The sequence below is a fragment of the Vicia villosa genome, linkage group LG1, assembly GCF_029867415.1.
Source record: "Vicia villosa cultivar HV-30 ecotype Madison, WI linkage group LG1, Vvil1.0, whole genome shotgun sequence".
NCBI lineage: Eukaryota > Viridiplantae > Streptophyta > Magnoliopsida > Fabales > Fabaceae > Vicia > Vicia villosa.
The window spans coordinates 118,101,783-118,127,131 of NC_081180.1; the positions used below are offsets into that span (position 1 = coordinate 118,101,783).

At 33.6% G+C, this 25,349-nt stretch overlaps 1 protein-coding gene across 1 annotated transcript; it reads right to left on the reverse strand.

The window, feature by feature from the left end:
* Positions 1–21,960: 21,960 nt before the first annotated feature.
* LOC131615380 (polygalacturonase At1g48100-like) lies at positions 21,961–25,095 on the reverse strand. Its single transcript, XM_058886736.1, has 6 exons — positions 24,315–25,095; positions 23,750–23,917; positions 23,613–23,657; positions 23,317–23,524; positions 23,137–23,218; positions 21,961–22,647 (listed from the first exon to the last, which is right to left on the reverse strand). Exons 1-6 carry the CDS (start codon positions 24,813–24,815, stop codon positions 22,143–22,145), a joined length of 1,509 nt encoding a protein of 502 aa, XP_058742719.1. The 5' UTR covers positions 24,816–25,095; the 3' UTR covers positions 21,961–22,142.
* Between the last annotated feature and the right edge of the window lie 254 nt (positions 25,096–25,349).

The window sequence follows — 25,349 nt, forward strand, 5'->3', positions numbered from 1 at the left end:
AGTTCCTGAAGAACTACACAAAAAAAAAAAAAAAAACTCTCTTGAACTAATGTTAAGATATCTCAGGAGGATTGCTTAAAGTATTATTTCTCTTAATCGATGTGAATATTTGTGACATGACTTTGAAGAGATTTTTTTTGAGCTTCCTAGAAGAATTATGCAAGTAATTGTATTTTTTTATCACTACGAGGATCATTTGTGATATATAATTTCTGAAGAGTTAAAGTTTTAAAATAAGGATTTCTCACACCTTAAAATGTATCTAGAATATTAGAAGAATTTCATCATGATATTAATGAATTCCAGAAGGATTGCATCTGTTATGTTAAAAATTTGAAAAATTATTGCATCACCTATATTATCAAATTCTAGATGGATTGGATCAATAATAGTGAAATTCTGAAGTATTACAGAAGGATTTCACAAACAAATTTGTGTGTTTCGATGTAAAAAAATTGTAATATACTCATAAAATATTTTTCATTCCAAAAGAATGACATGAGTGACTCTAACACATCTCAGAAGGATAACTATATTTTTGGATTATTATAAGTTTCTAGCATTTGTCTATGTTAAAAACTTATTAAATTTGTTAGAGTATAAGTTATTTCATAATTAGAATTATAAATCTATATATTTCATCTATATATATGATGATATAATTTTAGTGATATGATTTTGTATGATTTTGATAATTATATGATAATATGTTCATATGCATGTGTATGATTAAAGTGTTAAATCATAAGATATTATTAGGACGATCAATGTTTGCAGATACAATTTCTTTATTCACATTATTTCTACATATTGATATTTTAACAAGAGAATTAAAACATTGCAATCTATTAAAGAATATATCAATAGTCTAAAGTTGCTACATATTTTAAAGTTGTTATAATAATGCTTAGATTTCTCATATAAATCTTAATTATACTATTCTTTTCTTTTTACAAGTATAGTGTACGGATGACATTTGTTAGTCCATCTTAAAGGCATACGAAAGTAAGCTCATATTTTGATAGAGTCGAGATTCGAATGAACTTTAATCCTTTATATTTTCTTTTTGTGTGTTATCTTTATGTCTTGCCAAATATTTTTGTCATAGATAATTCACATGAATTATATTGGAGATATTGAATATCTTTGTATTACACAAATGAATTTGGACATAAAATATATAATAAAAAAGCTATCGGCTTTTCCCTCGGACTTGTACTACACTTATATTAGTACAATTTAAGCACATGTTATTGTAAACCAGTAGTTTACAAATTACACTTAAATGTGTCATTGATAAAACCGGTTGGGAAATCTCGGATATAATATGATGCGAATAATTTGTATTGAAGAACCAGAAGTTTCTTCAATTCAGTCAATTTTTGTGTATTTCTAAAGGAAAATAAAAATTTGAGAAATTGCGATTTTATGACATCAATTGTTGCATCGACTAAAATATCATGCATATGTCTCTACTCACAACCAGGAATTTGTGAACTTATTTTCTCAACTAATTAGACTAAGATCTTGTTTTCTGGATTTTTTAGAAATTCCTGTTTAAGTATCACATATATTATTAAAATTTATATTGAATATCATATAATATATGTTCATAAAAAGAAAATAGACCCGAAGATCCATTCTTTAGACGTCTAAAGTTAATTATATGGTTGATACTTATGAGATCGTCAATTCTAAATTATATATTTGAAACACTCAAAGTATTATATTAAGATAATTATTCGCATTAAGCCAACAAGATATTATATCTTAGTCCTCCCTAATTTATTCTAATACTTCTCATCTAAGTGAATATTTGGATGTGTTGTGTATATTCCAATTGCTCCAATATAATACATTAAGATGAGTCATGAAAGAATATTGGAAAAATATAATTAATATGAATCTCAATTTTGAGGATATAATTTGAGAAAATAATCAAATACTTGATTGCAGCCTAGTAGGCTGATTATCACTTGATAAATTAATTTTCCCAATATTAGGGGAGGGAATAAATAGCTGAAATCATGAACAAGAAGTTCAAATGAACAACTTAAAATAAATTATTGTCTTGATCCTCGTGCAAATCAATATGAACCAAAAGTTCAAAATATTATTCATTTGTAAAGTTTATGAAATAAATTATCAGCTGATAATACTCCACTAAAAGTGGATTCTCCTATTGGATAATATAATATTGCAAATGAGTTATTGTTGCGCCTGAAGTGTGGTATGAAAGTCGGTTCCAATGTTAAAAGTCCTCTACTAAGAAAGAAACTAAAGATGACCCAAGTGAGGATATGAAAATGCCAAGAGCACTTTGACCTAATTTAATTTTCAGTTCTAGAAGAACAAATCAAGTACTTGAAATATGAAATAAATAGATCTCGATAAATTATGTCATGGATGAAATGAAATGGAACCGAAATTGAGATAACCAAATAAAGTCAATATTGACAATGTCTTTGTATACAATATAGCGATAAAAGTGATCAATGATAACGAGGATCATGAGTCAAAGTCTATTTAAGATTGTAGACTAAGTGAGAATTGGCCAAAATAAATATATTCAATTGAAGAAGAATTAAACTCATTTACAAGTGACTCACTTTTGGACCTGTAGTCTGAATACCTCAAGGTGTGAAACTAATTGGATATAAATGAGTTTTTGTGAAAAAGAAAAATAAGAATGATATAAAGTTTGATTTATTTCTCAATGATTTTCACAAAGACCTAAGATTGATTTTGATAAAACATATTCACCTGTAGTGGATTCAATCGATTTTTGATGATTAATTAGCCTTGTAACAGATGAAGGGCTTAATTTGAACATAAAACATATCCACGTATCTTCGCAAAGTATCTACCATATTAGCTTTCTTGAAAGCATAGACTCCAATATCACGAATGACGTATTATAGATTATCAGTCATACATTCATCATCTTCAACTGCTTGTGACAAAGGTGTCTTTTTTGTCCCTTCACCATGCCATACCCATTTCTTGTAATTTTGAATAATTTCATCACAACCACAATGATTGAATATAACATCCCTTGGATGTTTTCTCGTATTATAGCAATTTATACAAGGACACCAAAAAATCCATTGTTGTTAGGAAGGTTTTTTCTGCAAAATCAAGAAATTGTAACAATCCTTTCTCATACTTGTAACACCCGTATAATTTTAATTTTAATTTAATTTGAATATTAGATTAATAATTATTATTATTATTATGGATTTTATGAAAATAATGAGAAAAATGATGGTTGATGGCATTTGGGCAATGTGACAGATTAGTAAGAAGAGGGGGTGTGGTGTAGTAAAGCCCTTACTAATTTAATATTATTTTTCATAAAATAATTAGAATTGGGAAAGAAAGAACAGAACGTGAAAAGAGAAAAGTTGGAACACGAAGAACGTAGAAGAGGAACAAAGAGGAAGAGACCAAAGAGCAAGAATTTGGCTAAGGTACGGGGGGACTCTTCCAATTATCATCTCTTATTGTGATTATAGATGATTGGTGCATGATGGTTGTGTTGTTGATTCAATTTGATTTGTATGTCAGAGTTAGGTTTTTGGGTCCTAAGAATTGGTTTAGATTTTGGAGTTTTGATGTATGAATTGATGTAGGATAATAGATTAATCCGTATGAATGAATTCTATGAGTAATAGAGTGAAAATTGGACTGCTTTAGACTCAAAATCGTGGACTGGTATGAGTAAGAACGAGTGGGTTTTGGACTGTTACGAAGTTGCAGGTTCTGGACATTTTCTGGTGTTTCACGTATGACACAGTGCCATACGCGTATGGGATGAGGTCATACGCGTATGAGGGACATTCCCCAAGGGCTATACGCGTATGATACACAGCTGCCCTGTCCCAAAGTACCTTGTGCTGGTGATTTGCGTATGAGAGCGTATGACGATGCTCATACGCGTATGAGAATTTTTAAAGAGGAAATGTGTCCTGGTGATACGTGTATGGTAAGTCTGATACGCGTATGAGGTTGTTTTTAGGCCATTTTTTACTCTGATGGAATGCGTATGGTACGCGTATGAGGGATGGTGATACGCGTATGGACGCGTATGGACTTGATGATACGCGTATGGTTTCTGTATGTGAAATTTCTGTTTTGTGATTTTTCTGGAAAGTTCAGTGATGTGTAACTTTCGATCTGTAGGCCTGTTTTGTATGCTGTTTGAGACTGTGTAAACCTTGTGATATGATTTTGTGGTTTACTAATGATTGTTTGTATTGAATGATGTTAATGTATATATGAACATGCTTAGTAATGATGATGATGATGAAATGAGTATAGATGATGCTACTCATAGAGTGGAGATGATGAAAGTATGTTATATATATGTTTGCATGCATTCATAAGCATTGGAGAGGACTGAATCCTAGATGATGAGAGGATTCAGTGAATGGCAGAATTCCCATTGTGTGGAATTTGTGCTGGCAGGGCCGTATCTGGATGATGATAGATCGGTCGGTGGGTGATTCCCAATGATGATGATTGGTACCACATGCATAGAGTCAGTGACATTCATTTGCATGGATTGATAACATGACTATATGTATATTCTTATATTGTTGTGATGATATGTGTGTGTATGTTGATGGACGATATGGATATAGATGAGTTGGGTGAATAATATAACTGTTGATGTACTGTTATTTATAATGCAATAATATTTGTTAATTGCGAATGAGACTCACCCTTACACTATATTTTTCAGATTGAGGATAGCGGCTTCGACTCGGTGAGGATTAGCTCATGAGTCAATGTGTCTGTTAGCGTCGGGTCATGCTCTGATAGGTGTAACACTGGGGAACGCTGTTTTTTTTTGTTTATGACATTAACTCTGTTTTATTTATCTTATTTGAGGATTAAAGCATGGATGATGTAATGCTAGTTTGATAATATATTCCGCTGTGTAAACATGAGATATTTGATTTATGAGTTATGTTATTATGTTTCTTCAGTGAATGCATGACTTGTGACCGATGTGGTTTATTTTTATTTATTAATTGTGACGCCCTTGTGCATGTTACTCTGATTTAATTTGATTAATTGCCACGGGGTTTAGAAGGGTGTTACAATAGTGGTATCAGAGCATAGTCGGTCGTTGTGACCAGAGTCTTAGCGTCAGTCTTTCTGTGTATGCGACTAATACGAGTTATTTGTCGATACTTTTGTTTCTGACTGGATTGTTTGTGATTAAGCAGAGCAATGGCTGGAAGAGGTGGAAGAAATGATGATGCTATTGCTGAAGCTCTGGGCATGATTGCTGGTGTGCTTGGAGGGGGAGCTGTAGGAGCATGGATTGGTGCTGATAGGCAATTGGGGAATTTTCAGAGAAACAATCCTCCATTGTTCAAGGGCACGCATGATCCTGAGGGTGCTCAAAAATGGCTCAAAGAGATCGAGAGGATTTTCAGAGTCATTGATTGTGCTGAGAACCTCAAGGTGAGGTATGGCACTCACATGTTATCTGAAGAGGCTGATGACTGGTGGTTAGCAACCAGAGCTGAACTGGATGCTGATGGTGTAGAAGTTACTTGGGCTATACTCAAGAGGGAATTTCTGAGGAGGTATTTTCCTGAGGATGTCAGGGGCAGAAAAGGGATTGAATTTCTGGAGCTAGTCCAAGGTAACATGACGGTACCAGAGTATGCTGCAAAGTTTGTGGAGCTGGCAAAGTATTATGTACACTACAACAGTGATGAAGCCAGTGAGTTCTCAAAATGTGTCAAGTTTGAGAATGGTCTTCGTGATGAGATCAAGCCGGGTATTAGGTACTAGAGGATTCGGAGGTTTGTTGAGTTAGTGGATTGTAGCAGGATTTTTGAGGAGGATAATATCAAGCTGAAGTCATCTCACTCTCGCGAGTTAGTTGACAGAAAAGGGAAGAAGCCTATGGATAGAGGTAAAACATATGGTAGAGTTAAGTCTGCTGATTGGAAGAAACCCAGTGGGGGAGATTCCATTGCTCGTATCAGATGTTACAATTGTGGTGAGGTGGGACATCGTCGGAACGAGTGTAAGAATGATCAGAAGAAATGTTACAAGTGTGACCAGGTGGGTCATATTGCTGCTGATTGTAAGAGGAAGAGTGTGACTTGTTACAACTGTGGAGAAGAGGGTCACATTAGTCAGAATTGTACCAAGCCAAAGAAGAACCAATCGGGAGGAAAGGTTTTTGCTTTGACCGGGTCAGAGACTACTCCGGAAGACAGACTGATTAAAGGTACGTGTTTCATTCATGGCACACCTTTAGTTGCAATTATTGATACTGGAGCAACTCATTCTTTTATTTCTTTGGATTGTGCTATGAGGTTGAATCTTGAGATATCTGATATAAATGGAAGTATGGTTATTGACACTCCTGCGTCGGGTTCAGTAACTACTTCGTCTGCATGCTTGAATTGTCCGGTTGACATTTTTGGCAGAGAATTCGGGATGGACTTAGTGTGCCTTCAGTTGAAACAACTCGATGTAATCCTGGGAATGAACTGGTTGGAGTTCAACCGTGTTCATATCAACTGTTTTGCGAAGATGGTGATTTTTCCCGAAGAGGTTAGTACTGATAATCTGGAAATGACAGCTAGACAGGTGAATGAGGCTATCGGGGATGGTGCAACAGTGTTTATGTTGTTCGCATTGATGAATGTGAAAGAAGAAGTGGCGAGTAGCGAATTACCAGTGGTGTGTGAATTTCCAGAAGTTTTTCCAGAAGATGTGAATGAATTACCACCGGAAAGAGAAGTGGAGTTTTCTATTGATTTAATTCCGGGAACTAGTCCAGTGTCGATGGCACCGTATCGCATGTCGCCGTCTGAATTGGCTGAACTGAAGAAGCAGTTAGAAGAATTGCTGGAGAAGAAATTCATTCGTCCTAGTGTTTCTCCGTGGGGTGCGCCTGTGTTACTAGTGAAGAAGAAAGAGGGTTCGATGAGGCTGTGTGTAGATTACAGACAATTGAACAAGGTTACTATCAAGAATCGGTACCCTTTGCCGAGGATTGATGATTTGATGGATCAGTTGGTTGGAGCGCGTGTGTTTAGCAAAATTGATCTGAGGTCTGGGTATCATCAGATACGTGTGAAAGATGACGATATTCAGAAGACTGCTTTTTGAACAAGGTATGGACATTATGAGTATTCTGTAATGCCGTTTGGAGTTACTAATGCACCTGGTGTTTTTATGGAGTATATGAACAGGATCTTTCATCCTTATCTCGATAAGTTCGTGGTGGTGTTTATAGATGACATCCTAATATACTCTAAGGATGAGGAAGAACATGCTGAACATCTCAGAACGGTATTGGAATTGTTAAAAGAGAAGCAACTTTTTGCCAAACTGTCGAAGTGTGAATTCTGGTTAGGGGAAGTCAGTTTTCTTGGGCATGTGATTTCTAAGAATGGTATTGCTGTTGATCCTACAAAGATAGAAGCTGTGTCTCAGTGGGAAACTCCGAAGTTAGTGTCAGAGATTCGTAGCTTTCTTGGTCTTGCAGGTTACTACAGAAAGTTTATTGAAGGATTTTCAAAGTTAGCATTGTCGTTAACTAAACTAACCAGGAAGGGACAAGCTTTTATTTGGGATGCAAAGTGTGAAGACGGATTCCAAGAGCTGAAGAGGAGGTTGACTAGTGCTCCTATCTTGATTTTACCGAATCCGACGGAATCATTTGTGGTTTATTGTGATGCATCATTGATGGGTTTAGGTGGTGTATTGATGCAGAATCAACAAGTAGTCGCTTATGCGTCGAGACAACTCAAAGTACATGAAAGGAATTACCCGACTCATGATTTGGAGTTGGCAGCTGTAGTTTTTGTTTTAAAGTTGTGGCGGCACTATTTGTATGGTTCGAGATTTGAAGTATTCAGTGATCATAAGAGCCTAAAGTATCTCTTTGATCAGAAAGAGTTGAATATGAGACAGAGAAGGTGGTTAGAGTTTCTGAAAGATTATGATTTTGGTTTGAATTACCATCCTGGTAAGGCAAACGTTGTTGCTAATGCATTGAGTAGGAAGACCTTGCATATGGCTATGCTAATGGTGAAGGAATTGGATTTGATTGAGCAATTCAGAGACTTGAGTTTGGTGTGTGAAGGTACTCCTACTAGTGTCAAATTGGGTATGCTAAAGCTGACTAGCGGTATTCTTGAGGAGATCAGAGAGGGTCAGAAAGCTGATGTTGAATTGATCGATAAGTTGACTTTGATTAATCAAGGCAAGAGTGGTGAATTCAGAATTGACGAGAATGGTATACTGAGGTTTGGTGACCGAGTTTGTGTTCCTGATGTTGCAGAACTACGAAAACATATTTTGGAAGAAGGACACCGTAGTGGGTTGAGTATTCATCCTGGTGCTACCAAGATGTATCATGATTTGAAAAAGTTGTTTTGGTGGCCTGGAATGAAGAAAGAAATTGCTGAGTTTGTGTACTCTTGTTTGACGTGCCAGAAGTCAAAAATTGAGCATCAGAAGCCATCTGGGTTTATGCAACCGATGTTTATTCCTGAGTGGAAGTGGGATAGCATATCGATGGATTTTGTTTCGGGTTTGCCGAGAACTGTTAGAAATTGTGAAGCTATCTGGGTCGTGGTGGACAGGTTGACGAAGTCTGCACATTTTATACCAGTGAGAATGGATTATCCGATGGAGAAGCTAGCTCAGTTGTATATTGAGAAGATAGTTAGTCTACATGGTATTCCTTCAAGTATCGTGTCAGACAGAGATCCGAGGTTTACGTCTAAGTTCTGGGAAGGTTTGCAGAAAGCTTTGGGTACTAAGCTGAGATTGAGTTCTGCTTATCATCCGCAGACTGATGGACAGACTGAGAGGACGATTCAGTCGTTAGAGGACTTGTTGCGTGCTTGTGTGTTAGAAAAAGGAGGTACTTAGGATAGTTATCTGCCTTTGATTGAGTTTACCTACAACAACAGTTATCATTCGAGTATCGGTATGGCTCCGTTTGAGGCTTTGTATGGTAGGAGGTGTAGGACGCCGTTGTGTTGGTATGAATCTGGTGAGAGTGCTGTGATTGGTCCGGAAATTGTACAAGAGACCACAAAGAAGATTAAGATGATTCAAGAGAAGATGAAAGCTTCTAAGAGTCGTCAGAAGAGTTATCATAACAAGAGGAGGAAAACACTTGAGTTTCAAGAGGGAGACCATGTGTTTATGAGAGTTACTCATATGACAGGTATTGGTCGGGCATTGAAGTCAAAGAAGTTGACTCCACGTTTTATTGGACCATTCCAAATTTCTGAAAGAGTGGGGGAAGTGGCATATCGTGTCGCTTTACCGCCGATGCTTGCAAACTTGCATGATGTGTTTCATGTGTCTCAGTTGAGGAAATACATTTCAGATCCGTCCCATGTGATCCAAGTAGATGATGTACAGGTAAAAGACAACTTAACGGTTGAGGCATTGCCTGTGAGGATTGAGGATCGAAGGCTGAAGCAATTGCGTGGTAAGGAAATAGCTTTAGTCAGAGTAGCTTAGGGAGGACCGGCTGAAGGAAATGTTACTTGGGAGCTAGAGAGCCAGATGAAGGATTCTTATCCAGAGCTCTTTACCTAAGGTATGTTTTCGAGGACGAAAGCTCTTTTAGTGGGGGAGAGTTATAACACCCGTATAATTTTAATTTTAATTTAATTTGAATATTAGATTAATAATTATTATTATTATGGATTTTATGAAAATAATGAGAAAAATGATGGTTGATGGGATTTGGGCCATGTGACAGATTAGTAAGAAGAGGGGGTGTGGTGTAGTAAAGCCCTTACTAATTTAATATTATTTTTCATAAAATAATTAGAATTGGGAAAGAAAAAACAGAACGTGAAAAGAGAAAAGTTGGAACACGAAGAACGTAGAAGAGGAACAAAGAGGAAGAGACCAAAGAGCAAGAATTTGGCTAAGGTAAGGGGGGACTCTTCCAATTATCATCTCTTATTGTGATTATAGATGATTGGTGCATGATGGTTGTGTTGTTGATTCAATTTGATTTGTATGTCAGAGTTAGGTTTTTGGGTCCTAAGAATTGGTTTAGATTTTGGAGTTTTGATGTATGAATTGATGTAGGATAATAGATTAATCCGTATGAATGAATTCTATGAGTAATAGAGTGAAAATTGGACTGCTTTAGACTCAAAATCGTGGACTGGTATGAGTAAGAACGAGTGGGTTTTGGACTGTTACGAAGTTGCAGGTTCTGGACATTTTCTGGTGTTTCACGTATGACACAGTGCCATACGCGTATGGGATGAGGTCATACGCGTATGAGGGACAATCCCCAAGGGCTATACGCGTATGATACGCAGCTGCCCTGTCCCAAAGTACCTTGTGCTGGTGATTTGCGTATGAGAGCGTATGAGGATGCTCATACGCGTATGAGAATTTTTAAAGAGGAAATTGGTCCTGGTGATACGCGTATGGTAAGGCTGATACGCGTATGAGGTTGTTTTTAGGCCATTTTTGACTCTGATGGAATGCGTATGGTACGCGTATGAGGGATGGTGATACGCGTATGGACGCGTATGGACTTGATGATACGCGTATGGTTTCTGTATGTGAAATTTCTGTTTTGTGATTTTTCTGGAAAGTTCAGTGATGTGTAACTTTCGATCTGTAGGCCTGTTTTGTATGCTGTTTGAGACTGTGTAAACCTTGTGATGTGATTTTGTGGTTTACTGATGATTGTTTGTATTGAATGATGTTAATGTATATATGAACATGATTAGTAATGATGATGATGAAATGAGTATAGATGATGCTACTCATAGAGTGGAGATGATGAAAGTATGTTATATATATGTTTGCATGCATTCATAAGCATTGGAGAGGACTGAATCCTAGATGATGAGAGGATTCAGTGAATGGCAGAATTCCCATTGTGTGGAATTTGTGCTGGCAGGGCCGTATCTGGATGATGATAGATCGGTCGGTGGGTGATTCCCAATGATGATGATTGGTACCGCATGCATACAGTCAGTGACATTCATTTGCATGGATTGATAACATGACTATATGAATATTCTTATATTGTTGTGATGATATGTGTGTGTATGTTGATGGACGATCTGGATATAGATGAGTTGGGTGAATAATATAACTGTTGATGTACTGTTATTTATAATGCAATAATATTTGTTAATTGCGAATGAGACTCACCCTTACACTATATTTTTCAGATTGAGGATAGCGGCTTCGACTCGGTGAGGATTAGCTCATGAGTCAATGTGTCTGTTAGCGTCGGGTCATGCTCTGATAGGTGTAACACTGGGGAACGCTGTTTTTTTTTTTGTTTATGACATTAACTCTGTTTTATTTATCTTATTTGAGGATTAAAGCATGGATGATGTAATGCTAGTTTGATAATATATTCCGCTGTGTAAACATGAGATAGTTGATTTATGAGTTATGTTAGTATGTTTCTTCAGTGAATGCATGACCTGTGACCGATGTGGTTTATTTTTATTAATTAATTGTGACGCCCTTGTGCATGTTACTCTGATTTAATTTGATTAATTGCCACGGGGTTTAGAAGGGTGTTACAATACTCGCTACATAATCTATTTGATTTCATCCAACTATGATCGATAAATAATTAAAGCTTATGAAAATAAAATAAAAAAGAGTACAACAATATAGCTTCTCAACAACCACAATAATAAAACAATGTCCAGAGAACAACAAGAACAACAGTAACGGAGAACAACAATATTGAAGAGCAACAAGAACAACAAGAACATACCGCAGAGCTCCTTAAGAAGAATTGTTCTTTCATTGGCTAAGCTCCTTGGAGAAGAAGTGTTCTTTCGTTGTCTAAGCTCCAGAAGAAGTGTTCTTTTGTTAGGGCTCGAAAATTGAATTAGATGGACACGGGAGTCAAAATTAAAAGAAAATTTATCTCGGTTAAACTTAAAAAATCAAAATAGACTAGCCGACGTAAAATATATAAAAAAATGTGCCTTTTTGGTCGCCAAAAGAATAAAAAATTAGGGAGTATTTATCTCGGTTTTCAAAAAAACCGATGTAACATATCTTACGTAAAATCTATAAAACATAATGGCTCCTTTTTGGTTCCTTATATAACATTAAATGTCAGGATTTCAGAACCGAACCTCAAACCCTTAGCATATATTTAAGTCAAATTTATAAATATCTGAGGCAACGATTTTATTAATATTTTTAAATAAAATAATTCGCTCCGTTCACATGTACCCGCAGTATTGTTTTGTATGTTATGAAAGCTTCGTCATGAAAAACGTTATTTGTTGTAGTGATTATAAGGTCTCAAATGGGTAAAAGAAGAAAAACCAAAGATTTTCAAGGCATCATAGTCTGGTTATTTTTTTGTGAATGATTGAGAAATGTGTCATAAACTCAGTATGAGCACTTGAGGGTAACCTATTGAGCAAGTAAACAGATGTTGTGAAGCTATGATCCCAATAAGTGATAGGAAAAGAGGAATGAGCTAGTAGAGTGAGTCCCATTTCAACAATTTATCTATGCTTCCTTTCAACAGTTCCATTTTTGGTGTGAGGTGTGAGGGCAAGTTAACCTGTTCAAAATGCCTTGTTCTTGATGCAACTTAGTCAGGGGTTTTAATTCTCCGCAGAGTTAGATTGAATGGCCTTGATTTTAACTTGAAATTATATTTCCACATGCTTTTGAAATAATTTGAATGCAGAGATGATATCACGCTTCTGCTTGAGAAAGTAAATCCAAGTGTACCTAGAAAATGCATCAACAAATGCAATGTAATATGTATAGCCACCACTTACAGGTGATGGTGAATGTTCCCATAGATCAGTATGAACTAGGTCAAATAAGTGAATATAATTGGTATTAGTCAATGGAGCATGCAACTTGTGAGACTTTCCTACAAAACATGAGTTAAAGAAATTAATGACTTTTTTATTGCTCATAGGAATTTTACTGAGATGAGAGATGCTCTTTAGAGCTCTAGAGTTAGCATGACCTAATCTAGCATGACAAAGAGATCAACCACTTTGACTCACAACTTTATTGGTACAAGAATAAGTGTTATTATCAGAATAAGCTAAGATGGTATTTGCAACAAGAAGTAAATTTTGAAACTTGTGAATCAAGCAAGGCCTTGAAGATTTCGAAACTAGGTTGGTGAAGCAATACAAGCCACTCTCATCTAGGAATCCTTCAATTAGAACAACACTAGATGCCTGAGATTTAACAAAGCATTTATTAGAGTGGAATACAAAGTAAACATTATTGTCCTTTGCAAATTTTGAAACAGAGATAAAATTTATAATGATAGTAGGAACATAAAGCAGATCAGTTAAATTCAAGATAGAGTTAGACACATATTGGGGAAATAATTTAGAGTGACCAACTATTTTGACCTCTAGACCAAGTCCAATACCAATTACCACTCTATTTGGACCTGCACAAGCTTGAACATTTGTACATTCATAAGGCTATGAGTAATATAATGGGATGCACCTGAGTCGTCAAATCAAGCCTCTGATTCAAGACCTTAATGAATGTCTAAAGTATTGTGATGTGTCATATACGCAGTTTCTTGAGGTGCAGTAGAGGTTGAAGCCTTAGAACTTTGAGTATCAGTTGAATTGTTGCTAGTTGAAGCTTGATTTTGAGGCTTTGGTTGAGTTGGCTCAACGTGCTCATCAAATCAATGCCAATATTCAAGCACAAAGTGACCATATTTTTTTCATAATTGACATGTTAGCCTGTTACCTAGAGCAAAGTTATGCCTGCCACACCCTCTACCACGAGTATCTCTTCCTCTGCCACAATAGAAGTGTTGGACATGAACATGAGAAGCACCATTTATGGCCCCATTAGAGTTGAATGAACCTTGAGCTACATTTTCCGTTGCGGTGGGAGTAGTTAACTCTTGCTTGAACTTGTCCAATTGAGCTTCTTGGACATAGAGAAATGCTTTTACATCATAAATGTTAGTTGGTTCGCCTTTGTTATAGACCATCAGGCTATAAGGGTTGTATTCCTCTAGTAACCCTTGCAAGATGGCATTAACTTGGTCCCTTTCTTAAATAGGATCTTCAACAACAAGAAGAGAGTCTGCAATTGCACGATCCAAGCCTCATATTTTTCAGATACAATATTGGCAATTCTATCTCTTTTAGTAATGAACACAGGTGGGGTTTGAGGATTGACCATAATTCTGTGGAGTTTGTGTGAGAGTATGACATCTTCCACTTATTGATTCTAAAGCAAGAAATTGTTTTCTTGAAGTTTAATTGAAAGTTTTGGTGCAAAGATGTTCGTGTTACCTGAGAAAGCAAGTTGAGTAGCTGTAACTTGTGATGCTTGCGGAGAAGTAGTTGGGAATTTCTCAAGATCAACCATTGATGATAATTCTCATAAACTTAATATGTAGATCGAATCTACAACAAATGTAAGCTTCTCTGAAGCTTGGAACTTGATGAAAGATAACAAGCACATTATGACTTATAGCTTCTCTGAAGCTTTGAAACAACAACTCAAAAACGTCAGTGATGTTTCTCTGAAACTCACATCAAAAGACGAGTGAAAACCAACTTCTTTGAAGCTACAAAAGATTCAACAATGGCGATGATCTCTCCAAGGTTGATGATGATATAGTAGAACGAGACCCTTCGAGGCAGATGATACCATATTAAGATGAATGCATTATTCCATGAATGAGAGAGTGAACTAAAGATTTTGAACTCATGCAAAGTTAGCTTTCATGGTATTCAATCATTTGATTACAAGGTGATACACTACTATATATAGCTATAGAACTTGAGAGTTGCACTACAAAAAAGATGCTCTGCAGCGACGTGGATAGCACGTCGCAACATGCAACATCACGTCACAACAAAAAAATAGCGACGTGGGCAAACACGTCGCGTGAGCTAAAGTGGCAACTATGTAGCGACATGGAGACCAAGTCAGAAGGTAGCGACGTGACTCCAACGTCGCAATAGGATTACATTGGAAACAGCTCCCTGCACACACAGCAGGTGTGGCAGGTGTGGAAAACTGTGATGTTGACCAATGTAGCGACGTGGTATCCACGTCGCTACATTAAATGCTTTTTTTAAAAAAAATTTAATCACGCAGATATTTGGTTTTATATAATTAATTAATATATAATAAAATATATATAATAAAATATATATAATAAAATTTATATATAATAAAATATATATAATAAAATCTATAAAATAAAATTTATATAATAAAATCTATAAAATATAATTTATATAATAAAATTTATATAATAAAATTTTATAAAATAAATTCATATAATAAACTTTATATAATAAATTCAATTAAATAAAACTAAAAATTTAAAACTAATATTTTAATGAATTAAAATGTAGAATAGTTTACATAAAAATAAATTAAAAACAAATAAAATACAAAATGTTTTTAAGAGGCATCATCCGGAAAATAATTATCCGGATTAAAATCATCAGCCACTCCGTCATCCTCCGGCTCTTGAGGAGGAGCATTACTGTAATTTCCACCTCCTTGCATAAATCGTCTCATCTGCTCCTCCATCTCAGCTTGCTTCTTCAGAATGCCCTCTATTTGCCGCGCATGCTGCTCCTCCATATCAGACTGCTTCTTCCGCATCATCTCCATCTGGGCCTCATTTTCGCGTTTGATTCAACTATTAAACATGTACCATATAAATATATATTACATATTAAAAAGTACTACTCATATTAAACATGTACCATATAAAAATACTACTATTAAATATTTACTATTTTAAATATTAATAATATTTTGTAAACATAACTTCTACATTCATTAAGATTAATATGTATATTATTTTTAATAATAATTACTATTTTTAAAAAACAATAATATATATTACATATAAAACATGTTCTATTAGAATTTTTTTAATAAAAATATTTTTATCAAATATATACAAAAATGATGTATTTTTAATTATAGTTTGTTTATATTTCTATTTTTCAAAAAAATAACTTATTTTATATAAACATAAAAAATTCATAACTTATATGTATAAAAATATTCTCTTTTTAACATTTTATTTTCATAATTCATACTATAAAAATATTATCTTTTTATTATAAACATAAAAAATTTAATTTCTATATATGCAAAAATTAAATTTATAATAAAAATTAAATTCTATATAAAAATATAATATCTATTCTGTTTTTTTAAAATATAGTATAATATTACTCATTATAATAAATAATATATATAATAAAAATTAAAAATGAAAACTTTATATTATACCTAATAAACAAACATATCTAATAAACAAATATATAAATATAATATATATTCTGTTTTTTTAAATATAGTATAATATTACTCATTATAATAAATAATATACATAATAAAAATTAAAAATGAAAACTTTATAATGTACCTAATAAACAAACATATCTAATAAACATATCAAATAAACATATCTAATAAACAAACATATCAACAAAAATATCTAATAAATCTATTAAAAAAAGTAATTTGTAAACAAACATATCAAATAATTTGTAAACAAACATTACAAATTTTATTTTCAACAAACATATACCTAATAAATCTATTAAAAAAAATACCTAATAAATCTATTTAAAATATACTACAATAGACAAAAATAACTTACATCTTCTTCAATCTACTCCTCCTTCTTCAATCTACTACCTTCTTCAATCTACTAAATCTATACAAAAAAAATAAAAAATTAAAAACAAAATATATAATGAAATTATAAGAAAATAAACAAAATATCAAATGTAACCTTAACTACCTTTGATATAAAAAAAAATTGGGATTGAATTGATTTTGGGAGAGAAGGGTTAGATTTTAGGAGGGGATTTTGGGAGAGAACTGGGTTTCGTTTGCAGAAGAAAAATGGAAAAAATGGTTGTTCGTGAATGGTGGTGGAGGGAAGTGAAATGGTTAGATTAATAGACAATGTAGCGACGTGAGTTACACGTCGCAACATGGCAACGGTAACACTCATCAATGTCCCTGCCTGCAAGGCTGCCACTGTGTCACTTCAGTGGAACGTTGTTTTTGGTTTCTAAAAGTAGCGACGTGTTTCTAACGTCACAATCAAATTTTGCAAAAATTTGAATATTCCCCCCATTTGAACGTTATGGCTTTTAATGAATTAATTTATGTATTTAATGTAGCGACGTGTATCCCACGTCGCAACTGTTTTTCACATTACCCCATGTCTGACTTCTGATTACTTTAAGGCTATAAAGTGATTTAATATTAAAATACAGGTTGCGATGTTAGAGTCACGTCGCAACAAGCATTTTGGAGCCACATAAATTTCCACGTCGCTAATATATATCGCTGGGGAGGAGTTTTTTTTTAGTGTTGGTTTTAACTAACTATTGAGTTAGTTATCTCTTCTAACAACCTAACTATGCATCTATACACATTCCTAATCATAATCATACATGCTTATCATACACATGCATGACCTTCTTCTAATATGGTTAAATAATTATATTTTTTAGGCAATGAATTACTTTAATGCTTTATTAATTTTTTAACTATCACACTTGTGACGCTTTCGTGAGACATTTCTTCATAACAAATATTTATTTTCAAAAATATAACTTTATCTGTTCTTTTCAAATACCATTTTAGAAGAAAAAATTTGGTTGATTCTGCAAAATACACAACTTAACACATCTCGAGTTTTAAGGCAAAATATAATTTAAAGTTTGACACAATTTGTTCTTTTTCACCTTAAAATTTAGATGTGTTGAGCTAGCCCCGCAAGAAATTATATATTACATTGTTGAAGTAAGTATATTGAAGAAAAGTTTTTTTTTATTTTTATTTTAGAGTAAATGAATAAAGAGGTGTTGAAGCCGGTCCATTGCACAGCTGGAAAAACAATTATTAGCATACTTATTCACTAAAATTGTCAAGTTTGATACTTTAGAAAATTTTAAAAAAGATATTTGTGTGCTATCTATAGTTAACTTGAATTAAGGGAGGATACTGACTTTTATTGTATAGTTACATTTGAATTCTAGTAGTTAGTTAATTTCAATAGTTGGCTTATGTTAGAATTGATATTAGATATACTCGATGTGGAACTTCCTTACTTGAATATCTACCACTTGCTTTAATGACCTAATATACATTACATTCACTCAATTTCGTTGCTTTACACTAACATGGAATATATATATATATATATATATATATATATATATATATATATATATGCCATATCATATGAGAATGACATATTTATATGAGAATTTGAGAATGAATCCGAACCATTGGATTTTAAAATAAATGGTGGAGATGATGAGTGAATATTTTTTTCCCTCTCTTGTATCTTGAAATAAATGAAGTAGGAGAGAGAAAAAAAAGATTCACTCATAATCTCCACCATTTATTTTAAAATCCAATGGTTCGGATTCATTCTCATATAAATATGTCATTCTTATATGATATGCCCTCTATATATATATATATATATATATATATATATATATATATATATATATATATATATATATATATATATATATATATATATATATATATATATATATATATATATATATATATATATATTTGGAATTTAGTCAATAAAAATAAATAAGTAAAATTTTACAGATTCAAACATATAACCCAGCTCCTACATCAGGTATCTTTACACTACTATTAATTTTGCGTTGACTTAACGGGACTGGTTAACAACATTATAGTTGAAGAGAAAAACTAATAAAATTTTTTATCTTCAAATATGTGTAAAATATAAATAATTAAAAAAAAAACATTAACAAGGAAAGGATGAAGTACCGTTTAAATGAAACCGTACTAAATACTTTGTCGTAGTAGTGTTTAATTGGATTGTCCCAAAAATATTTATGACATAATCATGAGCAAAAGAGTGATCCAAAAATGATTGGTAAGAACATTGCGTAGTATGCGTGTACATCAACAATGAAAACCTAAATCAATTTCTAAAACTTCTAACGATCGATGATAAAAGCTAGGGACAAAATTGATTTACTTGGATTTTTTGCAAAAGCATAAGGGACCAGAAGCTTGTGTTCCTGGTTTTGGTTTTAAGTCGGTGGTGTTTAGAAGTGCCAATAAATGGACCGATTTAAGTTTTTTTAAGTTTGAGTCCGTTCTTGTTAAAATTTTATAGTCTAACTATGTTGTGTAGTTTATTATATGTTTATTTTAAGTATCAGACATTTTTGAATGTTTGATTTGATTTATTAATCTGCTTAAAAGTTTATTTCATTTAAATATTAGTAAATAAAAAATTCAATTAATATTTAGGTTTAATTACAGTTTTGGTTGTCCCACTTTATCTACGAAATTGGTTTCCCTATTTTAAATTTAAACAATTTTGGTTCTCCTGTTTTAAATTTAAATAGTTTTGGTCCCTCTATTTTAAATTTTAAACAATTTTGGTATCTCTTTCATACTTTTCACTTAAAAATAACAATGCCTTCATTTTTTTAAATAACAATTTACTTGTGAAACATGACAAATCATCGTATATAAACATATTGTTGTACTTTATACATAAAAATATAAGTTAAAAAACGAAAAAAATCTCATCGATTTTTTATAAAAACATGAGAGGGGGACTAAAACTGTTAGAATTTAAAATAGAGGGATCAAAACTGTTTGAATTGAAAATTGGGGGATTAATTTCGTAAATCAGGCAAAACTGGGGGACCAAAACTATAATTTAACCTAATATTTAAATAGAAAAAAAAAATTAAAAGATTAATGAAATTATATGTTTGCATTAACTTATTTAAGTTTACTTAATAGCATAAATTTTGTGATACTATTTATTTATTAATTTGATTGAAGAGAGGGTGAAACCGTTCGAAAAACAAACTACACCGCAAGAAGCCTAGGGGTAACAATCCCCTTCACATCCATATCTAACAGCTTCTTGCAATCAATTGGACAGTCTGCGAAAAAAACACACAATTCATCCATCAGGATCCAATTAGATAACAGAGGCCAGTTCCTTTTTCATTCATTATTAACAACCTCCCACAACTTTGCGTTAGTTAGCTGATCAGATATTTGAATGTTACAACCCACCAAACACATACCTTCTACTATCCGCGCGTCCTTGCAGAAGTTTATGTTCCTATCATATTCAATATTCCACCAACTACAATCCTGTAATATGGTCCACACCTTGGCAATAGATTTCCATAGGGTAGAATTTGTTACCTTCGCTTCTATCATGTCCACATTAATATCACATTTGTATTTCCCACGTAACCCTTGGCACCAAAGCTCCCTAGTGCTCACTTGGAGTCTCCTACCAATCTTCAGAATGCAGGCTTCGTTCATCTCTTTCAATCTTCTAAGGCCAAGACTTTCATTCTTTCATGGTTTGGAAATCGTATCCCACCCCACTACATGGTATTTGCATCTTTGCTCAGTATCACCCCAAATGAAACGACTTTAAATGCGATGAATCTCGTCGATACAACCTTTTGGAATGAGGTTGGTGATCATATGATACATATGAATAACTTTATTTATTTGTGATAACTTATAAAAAAAATTATCACATCGTTCATATGGTTTTTTCAATTTATTTTCATAAATTTTTTAAGATGATTAAATTTTATTTTTGTATTTTAATTCAAAGTACAAAATATAATATAATAATAATAACGTTATTTATATATTTTTTAAATAGGCTGATCTGATAAGCTTTTAAAAAATATTATGGCTCATGACCTAACCTTTTTAATTAAATAAACTTATTAAAAAAATTAGGTCTTCTCTATTTATAAAAAATTTGTCCTAATATGGGTTTATATAAGTTAGGTCATATGTCAATGTTAGTTGACTTGCATATTCGCATCCCTAATAGTGTGGAAGAAGAATGAAAGTTTTTGAACTTAGAAGAAAATGACCAAATTAAATGGATAAGATGGTTTAGAACTTGTGGGAGAAACTTTTGTATTAAAACTTTTATTTTGATCGACTTCAAATTTGCGCGAAGTATAGTCTGTTTTGAGTGTGAGAATTCTCACGAATTTGTCTTTTAGAACATGTGTCTCGTTGGGTTGAAGTGTATGTATGTTGTATATAGACTACCCTTAGTTTCGATTCTCAAACAATGTGTGACTATTTTGGCCAGCTCGAAACAGTTGCTCTCCAATTGAGGCTAAGAGGCACGATGCGAACTACAGTTCCTACACATGGCACCAATTTTTCGGTCGATCTTAAGTCCACGCCACTGTAGCTATGAGGTATTGTCTGCTTTGGATGGGAGAACCCTCACGACTTTGTCTTTTAGAAAAGAAGCTCCGTTGGATTGAGATGTATGAATGTTGTATATAAATTGTTCTTAGCTTCGATTCCCAATCAATGTGAGATCATTTTGGCCAGTTTAGAACAGTTGCCCCATAGTCGATGCTAAAGGGTACAATGCAAACTTCGATCACAAACAACATCATTCTACCGTTAAAGAACTAGAAATGTGTAGTAAAGAGGTGAAATGAAGTCTTGGTGCGGTGGAGCAAGTTTCCGGTGTGGCGGAGTAAAAGTAATATGAGAGTGAGAATAAATTAAATGTCTGAAATGATGTGATCTGGTCTTTATATAGTATGGACGGTTAAAATCATCCGCGTGTGATTTAGCGCCTTATACAAATGGCCGTTTGATTAGATATCAATTGTGAGAAATGTGACGGAGGGCGTGATCGTGTATGCTCGACATAGATGAGGGTGCACCTATTCGACTTGCCTTTTCTTTTAACACTTGTTATTGAGTCTTCTTCGTAGGCCTTGCGGACAACCAGAACATATTCTACACACAAAAAATGTATACCAATGATCCATGTATGACAATATCAAGATTTATTTAGTATCCATGTATGACAATATCAAGATTTATTTAGTATATGTTGGTCCCAAATTCAAGCTAACAAATCCAAACTTCAATTTCAAATAAAAAATATACAATACATAGTTAACAATTGGGAAGGAGCATCTAAAACACAACTCCTCAACAATCATTCAATCAAACCCAAATACTCAAAACCATACTACATATCTAAATATGTACACACACACTTTGACTTTACAGATTTTAAATGTTCATCCACATTGACCAATATCATTGTCTGAAATGGCCTGAGGAATACCATCCAGCAAGCAAAAAACTGGAGGAATAGTTAATGTCTCTGAATTTCCATAAGCATTCCAACAAAAAGCATCATTTAATATATCTCCTTGAGATGGAAGAAGCTCAACATCAGAGAGAGTCAAGTTTGTGCAAGGGACGGAGTCGCTGCACGCGAAATGCATAGGAGGATGTTTAATATCATAAGTTCCTCTTATGCTTGTGTAAACTATGTCTGATACAAAAACTGCAGAGGTTTTGTTGCTGCAATCTTTACTGAGACAGTAAAATTGGTCAATTATAATTGGATTTTTCACTGTATCCATGTGAATATTCTTAAATCTTACTCCAGATACTGATCCTGATCCACCTTGCCATGTCTTGATTCTTACTCCGTTATCTGAAAATTTTATAGTTGATTCTCTTACTGTTATGTTTGATACACATGCTTTGGAGTTGTGGTTTCCCAAACTTCCAATGCTGAACAAAGTAAAACAAAAAGAAAAATATAGATTAAGCACAAATAATAAACTAGTATGATATATAAACCAGATTTACATTGTTTGCGGTGTAACGACATATAGTCAACCACGTTTAAACCGTCTGATTATGATCGGATGATCATATTTCAAATTTATTTTTTTCAATCTATAATGTCTTGCTTGAAATTTGGTGTCTAGACGTGGCCGATTTCATCTAATCACAACGTTGTGACAGTTTGTGCGTAGCCAGAGTGTTATGAATCAGAAAAAAGACGTTTCAGACTTCAGTGTCAGACACAGACACAACACCGCCATTTATGATTACGTTCAATTTATTCATTTTTTCAAATTATTATCGATGTTGATGTGTTAGTGTCAGTGTCGTGTCTGGTGTCCGTGTATGTATCTGTGTTTCATAGGTTATGACTGCACGCAATCTAGATCCATACTGAATGTAACTTTTCATGAAAATTAATAATAAAATTACCTTATCCCATGACCTGGTCCACATGTAATGTTTTTAATATCAACATCAAAGCAACCAGTTCCAATGGAAACACAATCATCACCTATAAGAGAAAAATTCATGAAAAATATAGTGTTATTAATGCCTTGTGATGCTGCAAAATATAAAGGGAGCTAAGGGATTGATTATTTTGTAACTAACCATTGGAAACAATAGAGTTATATATTTTGACATCATTAGTATTTTCTATGTGTATTCCATCCGTGTTCGGGCTTAACGCTGGAGCTGTTATGACGATTGATTCTACATAAACAGTTTGGCAGCCATCAAATCTGAAATGGAACTGAGGGCTGTTTTTTATCCTAAGTCCTTTTACAGTCAGATTCGAACTCAAGAAAAACCTTATAGCCTGCAAAATCAAAGTTCCAAAGTTACATTCAAATAATCATTTTCAATCATGCATAAACTAGTGCATAAGAAAAGTTTTGAAAACTTACAACTGGGCTGTCACAAGGTCCTGCTAATGTTGTTCCATTAGGTCCCTGTGGAAGAATATTGTTAGCGACGGATCAGCTAGTGTTTTAAGCAACAAAAGTTAATTTGTTAAGATTTTAAGTTACATTAATATGTATACCTTGTGAGGCTTACAAGGAAGATCCCACCATTTTTGTCCTCTGCCATCAATTGTACCACCTCCTTCAAGTGACATACCATTGATTCTATAAAAGACTAACCATTGACGCCTACTGTTGTTTTTCAGCCAAGATTGAGGCCCATCAGGTGTCATAAGAGTGCCATCAACCTTCTCCATATACACCAACAAAGTGATCAGTTAAGCCAGTTAATTTGATAGTTGTGCAAGGATATCTGATTGCAGGGACGCAGGTTGTAACCCGCGACATTTCACTTATTTACTTTTAAGCAGTGAAACGCCAAATTTGCTAACAAGTTTTACTTTTTCTCACTAATTTACATTACTTTTCAACCTTTTCTAATAGTGCTAGAAGTTATTTTGGTAAAGTATTTTAGATAACTTATGAAAAGAAGTTGAAAAAGATTACAAACAAGTCATAAATAATATATATATATATATATATATATATATATATATATATATATATATATATATATATATATATATATATATATGTATGTCACAAACTCAAATAATTTAATATAAACAGCACTAAGTGCATTACCTTTAATACTATGCCACCATTACAAGGACCTGTGAAAATAGTAGATTGAACAATGAAGGAGAAACCACTAGGAACAAAGATAACATTAAGTGGTAATTCACTTTGACAAGCAGTGTCCCAAGCCATTTTAAAAGACTCAGTATCATCGGTTACTCCATCTCCAACGGCACCGAATTTTCGTACATCGAATAAACCAGATACATTTTGGCAACTATTATGATCACTAGTAGGAGGAGGACTAGGAAGTTCTTCAGGAGGAGCACTAGAATATGGTGGTGAAGGTAGTGGAGAAGGAGGTATAGAGTATGGTGGTGAAGGTAGTGGAGAAGGAGGTCTAGGATATGGTGGTGAAGGTAGTGGAGAAGGAGGTTGTGAAATTTCAGATGGTGGATTATGATAATGTTTGTGTTTTGTATGAGAATGATGTCTTGCATCAACATAAAGAAACAAAGTAAGAAAATATATAGAGAATAATAGTATTAAAATAGGAGAAAGCCTCATTTTGAAAATTAAATAGTTTCTACTACTTGAGACTAAAATAAGAAACAAAATGAATTCTACTAAAAACTAAGAAACTTGATATTAAGACACACCAATTGGCTTATAGTGAGGAGTGTTAAGTTAAGTGTAAAGAACTAGATGAAAAGAAAAAAGGAACAAATAATAACCCTTAGTTTGGGGAAGTTGAAAGAAACAAATGAAGATTCTATCTTCTTTGTTAAAGTGACTAGTAGGAGCACTAGAACACAAGTTGCAACAAGTTTAATTGGAGTTGGATGAAATGGAATATACATGCAAAGTAAGAAAGGTTTGGGTTACTATATATAATAAGAAAAGTGTAGTGGACAAAGTGGTAAGTATTTTTCATGTGAATGTTACCAATTTTTTAATGGCTTTAGAAGTGGGAACCGACAAATATACCTTCTAGGTATTGGCTTTACTTTTGAGGATGTGGAGAAAGCATTTGGCAATTTTGAAAAGAGCAAAACGGAATAACCAGAAATCAGGCTTGGTGGGTAGTGGACAAACCTATCA

Bases quoted from the DNA above. Each gene is read 5' to 3' on its own strand.
- LOC131615380 (XM_058886736.1), bottom strand. From the start codon at position 24,815: ATGAGGCTTTCTCCTATTTTAATACTATTATTCTCTATATATTTTCTT. The intron at 23,525-23,612 runs GTAAGTTTTCAA...TTGATTTTGCAG, and splicing joins GACCTTGTGACAGCCCAGTT to GCTATAAGGTTTTTCTTGAG. The intron at 23,219-23,316 runs GTTAGTTACAAA...TTTCTCTTATAG, and splicing joins TAACTCTATTGTTTCCAATG to GTGATGATTGTGTTTCCATT.